General features: G+C 42.4%; 1 protein-coding gene across 3 annotated transcripts in view; it reads left to right on the forward strand.

The window, feature by feature from the left end:
- LOC106584009 (myomegalin) overlaps positions 1 to 12,655 on the forward strand; it is a 116,807-nt gene that overhangs the window by 36,420 nt on the left and 67,732 nt on the right. For all 3 annotated transcript variants that reach the window (XM_014168750.3, XM_014168752.3, XM_014168754.3), the window contains one exon: positions 6,073 to 6,183. In XM_014168750.3, the coding sequence (XP_014024225.3) occupies positions 6,073 to 6,183 (111 nt within the window). The remainder of the gene's footprint in view (positions 1 to 6,072; positions 6,184 to 12,655) is intronic.

Genomic DNA, 12,655 nt, shown 5'->3' on the forward strand with positions numbered 1-12,655 from the left:
GTCACATGCACAGGATACAGAAGGTGTAGAGAAATGGTTACTTGTATAGTGGAGTCTTTTGTTTAGACATGTAGATAGCTTGCTAAACAATTAACCATAATCTCAACTCATAACGTTACTACCCTGCATGAATCTGCAGGTACCTAACCAACCAGGTTAAATGTTAGCTAGTTAGCTAACATTAGGCTATAACTAGCAATGCAAATGGCTTTGAGATAGTAATAATATTACTACACAGATCAGTAACTCTGATCACTCTTAGCTATGATGTGGGTGTGCCCCAAGGGTCAATACTGGGGCCCCTCCTGTTCAGCCTGTACATTAATGATCTGTCTTCTGTCTGTACTGGGTCTGAAGTTCAAATGTATGCAGATGATATAGTGATATATGTGCATGCAAAGAGCAAACAACAAGCTGCACAAGAACTCACTACTGTAATGGTCCCGGTTACAAAGTGGCTCAGTGACTGGTGTTTGCATCTCAATGTGAAAAAAACTGTCTGCATGTTCTTCACAAAGAGGGCAACATATGCTACTGAGCCAGATGTCTATGTGTCAGGGGAGAAGCTCCAGGTGGAATCTGATTTTAAGTACCTTGGCATCATACTTGATTCCAACCTCTCTTTTAAAAAGCATGTGAAAAAGGTCATTCAAATAACCAAATTTAATCTAGCTAATTTCCGATTTATATGAAATTGACTACAGAGGTAGCAAAACTGGACTTCAAATCTATGATACTCCCCCACTTAACATACTGCTTGACTAGTTGGGCCCAAGCTTGCTGTACAACATTAAAACCTATTCAGTCTGTCTACAAACAGGCTCTCAAAGTGCTTGATAGGAAGCCCAATAGCCATCATCACTGTTACATCCTCAGAAAGCATGAGTTCCTGAGTTGGGAAAATGTTGTGCATGTCTTGTATTCAAGATCCTAAATGTCCTGGCTCCCCCTCCACTCAGTATTTTTGTTAAACAGAAAACCCAAACATATGGCAGCAGATCCACAAGGTCTGCCATGAGAGGTGACTGTATAGTTCCCTTAAGGAAAAGCACCTTTAGTAAATCCGCTTTCTCTGTGAGAGCTTCCCATGTCTGGAATACACTGCCATCAGACACACACAACTGCACCACCTATCACACTTTCACAAAAAGCATGAAGACATGGCTAAAGGTCAATCAGATCTGTGAACATTATCCCTAGCTGTGTATTGCCGCTTTCCATGTTGTCTGTTGTCTGTAGCTTGTGAGGTGTGGAAACACTTTGTTGCTTTTATGGATTTTGTCTTGTTGCTTTTTGTTCTATGTTGCTCTGTCTGTATGCTACGTCTTGCTTGTCCTATGTTGCTCTGCGTGTGCTCACTGCTCAATGATTGTCTATATTGTAATTGTTTTTAATAACCTGCCCAGGCTCTGCGGTTGAAAATTAGCCGGCTGGCTAAAACCGGCACTTTTACTGAAACATTGATTAATGTGCACTGTCCATGTAAAAGTAAAATCAACTCAAACTAACCAGGAAGCTAACATTAGCTAGCTAGCTCACAGTACGCTTTAATTTGAAATTAAAATAACTTTCTGACAAAATTAAAAAAATGTAATATCTGAAAATGTAGCTAGCTATACTATCTTACCCGTGTACATGGATATACGCTTCTCCCTCTCTGTCACATATACTGTATGACATGACATTTACATTACATCACAGTAAATAGAGAGCAGATCACCACCGTGCCTCTGAAGTCAGTACGGTTGCCTTGGCATTTGTTTCCCTGGATACAGTGAAATTGAACATTTTCTGCTTGATTTATATCCCTTGTAGATAATCTACAAACAGAACAGTGGCATTTATGCTTGTCAGCCCAATTTTTATACGCATAATTATGAGCCTTGCGGTGTAAGATTGGACAAATTGAAATAAACAGAATTTTCTTTGATTACTTTCTTTGAGTATTTTACATGGTTGTTAAACATTGCTTGATATTATTAACTGGTGTTTTTGTTAACAGTGTGAGAACAGTAGCACACATTGCCTTTTGCATATTATTGCAGATATATTGGCAGGTTGGAAAATTCCACATCAGACTATAACTCATTTAATGATGAGGATTTGGAGTGAAAAGTGTTTGTTACCTCAGGATCCTCTCTTCCGGTGCTGTGTGGTCTGACTTTATTTGGTTCATATTCAGGTGGTTGTGTCATTCTACTTTTAGTGTTGGCCCTCCAGAATTACATCTTAGAACTAATTTAGTAGGATGGACAAACTCAACTAGCTAGTTTTAAATGGCTCAGTTGGTTGAGCATGATGCTTGCAACACCAACGTTTGTGGGTTTGATTCCTGCTGCGGCCACCCATATGTAAGTCGACGTAAGTCGATTTGGATAAAAGTGTCTGTTAAATAGCATATATATATATATGTATTATTTATTAGTGTTTCCATTCACTTCGGTGAACAGAAAAGGAGAGTGAAGCTATAGCAAAGTAGAGTTACAGCCATAGCCCCTCACATCACGACTTTACTTCCTCGAAGATCCTTTTCCCTTCCCTCTACTTCTCCTTCCTCCCAAGCTCTTCTGTGGTTAGTTCTTGGTCTCTTGTTGCACATTCAGTTTGAAAACAACATCCTAATTAAAGCACCATGGAAATGCGCAGCATGCAGCTTGGCTCTGCTTGGCGAGGGACGTCACCGTTGGAAAATGTTTATGAGCTGTGGCTGGTGTGACGTAGGAACCTTTCACTACCCAGATATTTATCTGCACGTCTTTAATCCAGTCTGATTGTAATAATGGATGTTTAGATACACCCCAATAATATAAATCAGTGGGGTACAATTTAGAAGTTGGTACGGGAGTCTGGAAAATGTCTGGATGTGCTTTTTTCCCGATGTGCTAGAGCCACTAGACTATGAGCAGACGTCAGAAAGGGAAAGTACAGTGAGAGAATAGGGACGATTTCATTTCACATGCAGCTCGTTTGGTAATAAATTCAATGATTTCTTCTGAATGAGACCTAATTGGGTTGTAATCGGTTATGGGTGTACTGTTGTTCTCTCCAGCTCTGCCGTAGCCTATCCAGTATGCTGGAATACTTAGTTTTTTATATTTTATTTAACCTTTATTTAACTAGACACGTGAGTTAAGGACAAATTCTTATTTAAAATGGTGGCGTAGGAACAGTGGGTTAACTGCCTTGTTCAGGGACAGAATGACTGATTTTTACCTTGTCAACTCGGGGATTGTATCTAGCAACCTTTCGGTTACGGGCCCAACGCTCTAACCACTAGGCTACCTGCTACCTGCTGGCTACCTGGACTGGACTGGGGTTCTCTCCTGGGGTTCTCTACCTATTCAGTGTTTCCCAACTCCAGTCCTCTAGTACCCACAACAGTAAACATTTTTACTGTAGCCCTGACAAACATACCTCGATCTACTTGTCAGCTAATCACCAAGGCCTCGATGAGTTGAATGAGGTGTGTTTGTCCAGGGGTAAAACACAAATGTGTACTATTGGGGGTACTCCAGGACTGGAGTTGGGAAACACTGACCTATATGATGGAATACAGTGTTACCACTGGCGATGATCATTCTCTGACCTGTTTGTGTCTCAGCTACTCAGTCACTGGCCTGGCCTAGCCATTGCAGTCTTGTTTGGTTAAGGTTTGAGTCTGCTAAATGGCATATATATACAGTGCCAGTCAAAAGTTTGGACACACCTACTCATTCAAGGGTTTCTCTTTATTTTTACTATTTTCTACATTGTAGAAAAATAGGGAAGACATCAAAACTATGAAATAAGACATATGGAATCATGTAGTAACCAAAAAAGTATTAAACAAATGAAAATATAGTTTTGATTTTAAATTCATCAAAGTAGCCACACTTTGCCTTTATGTCAGCTTTGCACACTCTTGGCATTCTCTCAACCAGCTTCATGAGGAATGCTTTTCCAACAGTCTTGAAGGAGTTCCCCCAATTGCTGAGCACTTGTTGGCTGCTTTTCCTTCACTCTGCGGTCTAACTCATCCCAAACCATCTCAATTGGGTTGAGGTCGGGTGATTGTGGAGGCCAGGTCATCTGATGCAGCATTCCATCACTCTCCTTCTTGGTTAAATAACCCTTACACAGCCTGGAGATGTGTTTTGGGTCATTGTCCTGTTTAAAAACCAGATGGGATGGCATATCACTGCAGAATGCTGTGGTAGCCATGCTGGTTAAGTGTGCCTTTAATTCTAAATAAATCACTGATAGTGTCACCAGCAAAGCACCCCCACATCATCACACCTCCTCCTCCTCCATGCTTCACAGTGGGAACCACACATGCGGAGATCATCCATTCACCTACTCTGCGTCTCACAAAGACACGGCGGTTGGAACCAAAAATTCTCAAATTTGGACTCATCAGACCAAAGGACATATTTCCACCGGTCTAATGTCCATTGCTTGTGTTTCTTGGCCCAAGCAAGTCTATTCTTCTTATTGGTGTCGTTTAGTAGTGGTTTCTTTGCAGCAATTCAACCATGAAGGTGTGATTCACATAGTCTCCTCTGAACAGTTGATGTTAAGATGTGTCTGTTACTTGAACTCTGTGAAGCATTTATTTGATCTGCATCCGAGGTGCAGTTCATTGCCGATTTCTGAGGCTGGTAACTATAATGAAGTTATCCTCTGCAGCAGAGGTAACTCTGGGTCTTCCTTTCCTGTGGCGGTCCTCATGAGTGCTAGTTTCATCATAACGCTTGATGGTTTTTTTCTGACTGCACCTGAAGAAACTTTAGACATTTTCGATATTGTCTTCATGTCTTAAAGTAATGATGGACTGTCATTTCTCTTTGCTTGTCACAATACAACTGATTGGCTCAAACGCATTAAAGAAGGGAAAAAAAATCCACAAATTAACTTTTAACAAGGCACACCTGTTAATTGAAATGTATTCCAGGTGACTACCTCATGGAGCTGGTTGAAAGAATGCCAAGAGTGTGCAAAGCTGTCATCAAGGCAAATATAAAATGTATTTTGATTTGTGTAACACTTGTTTGGTTACTACATGATTCCATATGTGTTATTTCATAATTTTGATGTCTTCACTATTATTCTACAACGTAAAAAATAATAAAAAATAAAGAAAAACCCTTGAATGGGTAGGTGTGTCCAAACTCTTGACTGGTACTCTATATATCAGTGTTTCCACTCACTCAGGTGAACAGAGCAGGAGAGTGGAGCTATAGCACCCCCTTATGGTCACAAAGCATGTAGTCACTCCGTAGTTGTCAAGTGTTGATATTCATATCTCATATGCTTCATTGGAGATATACATGCACGCATAGAGTTGTTTCAGTATTTATGGTTCCAGTTCAACTTGTTTAGGTGCTTTGCCTTTTCTGCCTGTATGTCTACTGATATGAGGTGGAGTGTTGGGGGTTCTTGGAAGCAGCTGTTGTGCCTAGCTCAGTGAGGGCTAACTTTTGGGTGATACAGAGTGGTGGGAGGATAGCAGGGCACTAACCATCAACTTGTCTCCTAGATCAACACAGTATGTGATCTCAAACTAGTTAGCAACCTATTTCTTTCCATTACAGTTCCAGATCAAATTGAAGGCTGCTGCCCAAGTGTAGTTGCATACAGTATGTTTTCCCTATCAGCTACAGTAGCAGCACACCACTTGTGTCTGTGGTCTGTCTGTGCCACTCTCCAGCCCATGTCAGATCCTGGGACAACTTCACAGTGTTAAAAAAAGAAACTCTGACACAACTCTTTATCAACACACTCCCTCCCCCCCACTGCTCATGCCACCCCCCCACAACCCCTCCTCAATGTTGAAAAACGAGGAGGCAGCTCTACTCCGGTTGTGATTGTCATTCACTTCATTCTTGATTGTGTGTTGGACATCAGTGTTGTTGTTCTACAGTTAGACAGCAACTACTATTCTACTGATAGATTTTGAATTATTGTTGTTTATGTTATTACGTTTTTATTCAGTGCTGCTTTATGATGCAGGACTGAATGGGGGGCTCTGTTGCCCCCTGTGAAAAACCTGGCACCATGTCTAACAGTTTCCGCGGTTACCGCACTATTTCTCAGCACCTGAAAGACCTGAAGAAGGAGAACTTCAGCCTGAAGCTGCGGATCTACTTCCTTGAGGAGAGGATCCAGCAGAAATACGAGGACAGCAGTAACGATGTCCACAAGAGGGTGAGTCTCACTGGGGCACCGAGGGACATATGAGAGGGGGTAGGAGCAGTGGCGATTTCCACAAGAGGTTGAGTCTCACTGGGGCACCGAGGGACAGGGGAGAAGGGGAAAGAGCAGCGAAAATGTTCACAAGAGGTTGAGCCTCACTGGGGCACAGAGGGACAGGGGAGAGGGGGTAGGAGCAGCGATGATGTCCACAAGAGGGTCCTACTGCGACATGGAGGGGTGGAGGAGAGGGGTGCAGGAGGGGACAGGGGAAAGGAATTGGGAAGGTGGCCATTTGTCGCAGTTTCATGTGCTGCTTCTGTTGTGTGTGTGTGTGACAGAGAAAGAGGGTGAGAGAGTTTTGGTCTTTGGTCTTTGCTGCATGCTCTAGGTTCATCATACAGTTGTAGTCAGAAGTTTACATACACTTAAGTTGGAGTCATTAAAACTCGTTTTTCAACCACTCCACAAATTTCTTGTTAACAAACTATATTTTTGGCAAGTCGGTTAGGACATCTACTTTGTGCATGACACAAGTAATTTTTCCAACAACTGTTTAGAGACAGATGATTTCACTTATAATTCACTGTATCACAATTCCAGTGGGTCAGAAGTTTACATACACTAAGTTGACTGTGCCTTTAAACAGCTTGGAAATTTCCAGAAAATGATGTCATGGCTTTAGAAGCTTCTGATAGGCTAATTGACATCATTTGAGTCAATTGGAGGTGTACCTGTGGATGTATTTCAAGGCCTACCTTCAAACGTAGTGTCTCTTTGTTTGACATCATGGGAAAATCAAAAGAAAGCAGCCAAGACCTCAGAAAAAAATGTAGACCTCCACAAGTCTGGTTCATCCTTGGGAGCAATGTCCAAATGACTGAAGGTACCACGTTCATCTTTACAAACAATAGTATGCAAGTATAAACACCATGGGACCACGTAGCCGTCATACTGCTCAGGAAGGAGATGCGTTCTGCCTCCTAGAGATGAACGTACTTTGGTGCGAAAAGTGCAAATCAATCCCAGAACAACAGCAAAGGACCTTGTGAAGATGCTGGAGGAAACAGGTACAAAAGTATCTATATCCATAGTAAAACTAGTCCTATATCGACATAACTTGAAAGGCCGCTCAGCAAGGAAGAAGCTACTGCTCCATAACCGGCATAAAAAAGCCAGACTACGGTTTGCAACTGCACATGGGGACGAAGATTGTACTTTTTGGAGAAATGTCCTCTGGTCTGATGAAACAAAATAGAACTGTTTGGCCATAATGACCATTGTTATGTTTGGAGGAAAAAGAGGGAGGCTTGTAAGCCAAAGAACACTATCCAACCGTGAAGCATGGCGGTGGCAGCATCATGTTGTGGTGGTGCTTTGCTGCAGGAGGGACTGGTGCACTTCACAAAATAGATGGCATCATGAGGGAGGAAAACTTTGTGGATATATTGAAGCAACATCTCAAGTCATCCTTCAGGAAGTTAAAGCTTGGTCGCAAATGGGTCTTCCAAATGGACAATGACCCCAAGCATACTTCCAAAGTTGTGGCAAAATGCCTTAAGGACAACAAAGGTATTGGAGTGGCCATCGCAAAGCCCTGACCTCAATCCTATAGAACATTTGTGGGCAGAACTGAAAAAGCGTGTGCTAGCAAGGAGGCCTACAAACCTGACTCAGTTGCACCAGCTCTGTCAGGAGGAATGGGCCAAAATTCACCCAACTTATTGTGGGAAGCTTGTGGAAGGCTCCCCAAAACGTTTGATCCAAGTTAAACAATTTAAAAATACTAATTGAGTGTATGTAAACTAATGACCCACTGGGAATGTGATGAAAGAAATAAAGCTGAAATAAATCATTCTCTCTACTATTATTCTGACATTTCACATTCTTAAAATAAAGTGGTGATCCTAACTGACCTAAGACAGGGAATATTTGCTAGGATTAAACGTCAGTAATTGTGAAAAACTGAGTTTAAATGTATTTGGCTAAGGTGTATGTAAACTTCCGACTTCAACTGTACATGAAAATGCATAGGCTTTTTAACTCCAGATGATGGGGTCATGCTAGTCACATCGTTGAATGAATGAATGAATACTGTAATCATGGTTAACAGTAAAATCCCAGGCCCAAGTATCTCCTATGGCAGTTTGCTGTACACACTGTAGTTTGTAGCTCTCTTCCTGTTGATTGTTTATGCTGCAGTTCCCAGCATATAATGATAACTACATCTGACCGCAGGTCTCAGACCAGTCTCTGAATGTTAACAGAACCTGTCAGTCACACAGCCCTGTCTGTATGTATATATAAACCTAAAATGCTGCTTTTCATTGCTGACCTGCAGATTTCACTAATGTGCATTGAGCTAAAAGCTCTGAGTAAATAACCGTTTTTTGGCACAATTTGGTGAAAGCCCCAAAGGCTTCAGAAAGCCTCGGTTTCCCATCACTACCTAACGCGCAAGTCAGTCTTCTTCTATGGTATCATGCCGGTCCGCAAACAAACGTTAGAGGAAGGGGGAAAATAACATTAATCCACAAAAACCGAAAAAAATATATAATACCAATTATCAACTAAAATCTTCCCACCTCTTCAGTCATTTGATAATTCAAACTTCCCTAATCAGGCTCTGGGGCCTGAGAGGCTGGGACCGCTCTAGACAGTACTCCAAGGACCTCTTCAGATGTGAAATCTTTTAATCCCAGATATCGTTTAGCTGCAGAAACAATGTCGATTTTTCTTATTTTCAACTTGAGCAGTACCATGTACTACCATTGCTATAAAAGAGACAAAAACCACCTTCTTTACATCAAGCATTTCTGGATCCTGTTAGCAGTACTCATGCTGAAGTGTAGGCCTACAGGTATTCACTACCATTGGACATTCAGAGATACTCAATCTTTCTACCCTTTTGACAGCTTCCACACATAGGAGACTCTCTGAACTGCTCTGATTTTGGCAATCTCAATCTCTTTCACCCTAATCGGGCATTCCAAGGACTTCACTTCATGGTCTCCACTACAGTTACAGCACTTTGCTCCTTCGCCATTTTCTTCTGCTACACATTCACCTTCATAGTGGTTTTCCCCACATATCCCACACCTTGGCTTCTCACTTTGGCAGATAATACATTGTAAAGGCCTGTATATAAACACCGATAGGGTAGTATACTTATCCCAGCTGCACACTGATAGTGAGAAACTCCACATCAAAAAACACAAGAACAGACAAACTCTTCTCCTTCATGCCTTTTACCACATGATTCATCCTTTGTGCATCGACCACTCCAGCTGTATTCTTTAATAGAGCAATGGCGACTTCTTTCGAAACTCCTTAAATGTCACCCTTTACCGGTGCCCTTCTCCGTAGATCAGGCCCGCGGATCAATTTCCCCACTATGAACTCTTACTGTTGAGAGTTAGAATAGTAGAATACACAAGGTGCAATTTCGAAATTTGGTTGTGCATCAGCAATTTTTATCTTGTTACAGTGAGGGAAAAAAGTATTTGATCCCCATTAAAATTAGCTGTAAGCACTAATCGCTCAGCACTACCAATTTCACTTTACCTAAAGATTTCTTCAACAAATTTCGGACGGATTCACCAAGTCAGGCATATATCTGTTTTCTATAAATCGTACTCCTACCAGATACGATAGTCCATTCGTCCTTGTTTCCACCACCATCAGATTTTTGTTCACCATCCGCTTCCGCTATTGTTCGCGTCCATCCACTTCCCATAATCCTCCACTCCGTAAACCGTCATGAGTCCAGAAGTCTGTCTTCTTCTTCTTCTTTGAGATTGGGTTGGTGGATCGCACCCAACTTTTAAGGTGCATACACTTCCACCTATTGTACTAAATTGTGAGGCCAGTCACGGCCTACCTACATGTTCCTCTGAAGAAAGTGAAATAGAGCCCTAGACACCACTTCCCTTCCCTTTCCTCCCCACTACACCACCCCAACCCTGTCCAGCCTCTCTAACCCTTTCACACAATCTCTCCCTATCTACGTCATACAGTTAACAAAATATCAGCACATGCTCCACCGTTTCCTCTACTAAACACTCATCACACAGACCTGTTTCATGTCTCCCTATCATCCACAATGTGGCATTCAAATTCATATCTACCAGCTCTCTCCTCACTGTACTCTTAGCCACCACATCAGCATTCTCATTACCTTCCACACCCACACGGGCGGGAACCCAGCAAAAGCTTACCACCACTCTCATCCTCTCCAATTCCATTAATGCCAAGAGTGTGCAAAGCTGTCATCAACGCAAAGGGTGTGTCACGACTTCCACCGAGGGTGGTTCCTCTCCCTGTTCGGGCGGTGTTCGGCGGTCGGCGTCGCCGGCCTACTAGCCGTCACCGATCCATTTGTCTTTTTCTGTTTGTTTTGTCTTTGGTTTTTTCACACCTGGTTTCATTTGCTTTAATTTCTGTGTGTATTTTTTACCCCTGTTGCCTGCTTAGGTTTGTGTGGGGTTATTTGTCTCAGGTTGCTCGTTGAGGTTGTGCCTCATTTTATTTCACGTATATACGTATATATTGGGGGTAAAGCCCTGCGATAGACTAGCGTCCTGTCCAGGAGGTGTACTTATACATCAAGCTGCTTCACGCTATAGAAACAGAAGATAGGGACCTGCCTTTTGAGATGTTCCGGCTCGTGCAAGGCTACTACTATCTATCCCCATCCACAACAACCTAGCAAGCCACGAGTCTACTACGTGCTCACCAATTATATACTATATATACACCAGATGACTGACAGGGGGCACTGTCAGTCATTTTGAGAATCCAGCTGAGAATACCACAGCGAGATTAATTCACAATAGCTGGACTCTCTGGAGGCTAGACTGTCACAGTTTTATTTGTCGTCTCTCAAGCTGGGCTCACTCGCTCAGAGGAAGATGTAATCGATTATTTGTCTGGATAGGCCAGAAAATGTGACACATCACTCCCTATGCAAATGTGGAATCTGAAACCTTACACTTCTAGTCAGCTCCAGTTAGAGAGTGGAAAGGAGAGCAGACAGATGGGGCTTTTTGGCATTATAAGGCATGGGACCCTACGGCGTTCACAGAGCACTTTGTACACCAAAACACTCCAAGCTAGAATCCTTAGTTGCTACATCCATTTTTGGACTCATAAATGAATTGCATACTGTATACCCATTGATTCTCGAAGCATACAACTTATTAAGGTCTTTTGAAATACTGTAGAATTCCATTCATTCTTATGGAGGACTGCTCCTTCTGAGGAGTATCAGTAAGGCTGACCGGTGGCTTCAAAGCTTTTTATTGGCCAATACATAGCATCAGAAAGCTAGTTTATATACATATAATGTATAAACATATACATTAGTGCTCACATTGCCCCTAGCGGACGGTATTGAAGCCATCTCCCGACATCCTGGGGACCTGGACAAACGTTAAATACTGAAGTCTATCTGATGTGATCTTGCTGAATAATTATAGGCCCACTTCCTACTGACCTAAATACTAATGTTGGCTGGAAGGAACTCCAGCTTCAGGCCCCTTAATATGATCACAACCAACATCCAGGATAGCAGGATAGGGAGAGACATTGCATGTGTGTGTGTGTGTGTGTGTGTGTGTGAGAGAGCGAGAGCTTGTAAATGTGTGCATGGCTTTGTGTGTACGTGTATGTGTAGGTATGCGTATACACTTTACAGAGTAACAGCTTGGCATTTCAACATGTCTTGGTTACAGTGCATCCAAACACACTCTAATAAGCCAACATGAGTACGCCCATATTCATCCATTAACTGACTGTTGCTGCCCTTGTCCAGTGCCTAGAGTTATAACTGTCTCTGTTGCTCAGGGCTGGCGCAGTGGAAGGGGGAGAGGGGGTTAGATAGGGGGCCCTGCAGTTAAAATGTATTGGTCACACATATTTAGCAATGTTATTGCGGGTGTAGTGAAATGCATGTGTTCCTAGCTCCAACATTGCAGTAGTATCTAACAATTCATAACAATACACACAAATCTAAAAGTAAAAGAATGGAATTAAGAAATATATAAATATTTAGTTTGAGCAATGTCGGAGTGGCATTGACTAAAATACAGTAGAATAGAATACAGTATATACATATGAGATGAGTAAAGCAGTATGTAAACATTATTTAAACATGATTAAAGGGACTAGTGTTCCATTGTTAAAGTGACCTGTGATTCCATATCTATGTATATAGGGCAGCAGCCTCTAAGGTGCAGGGTTGCGTAACCGGGTGGTAGCCGGCTAGTGATGGCTATTTAACAGTCTGATGGCCTTGAGATAGGTGTTTTTCAGTCTCTCGGCCCCAGCTTTGATGCACCTGTACTGCCCTCGCCTTCTGGATGATAGCGGGGTGAACAGGCAGTGGCTCTGGTGATTAATGTCCTTGATGATCTTTTTGGCCTTCCTGTGACATTGGGGGCTGTAGGTGTCCTGGTGGGCAGGTAGTTTGCCCACGGGGATGCATTGG

Source organism: Salmo salar, chromosome 23 (genome assembly GCF_965601325.2).
Source record: "Salmo salar chromosome 23, fSalSal1, whole genome shotgun sequence".
In the NCBI taxonomy this organism is placed as follows: Eukaryota; Metazoa; Chordata; class Actinopteri; order Salmoniformes; family Salmonidae; genus Salmo; species Salmo salar.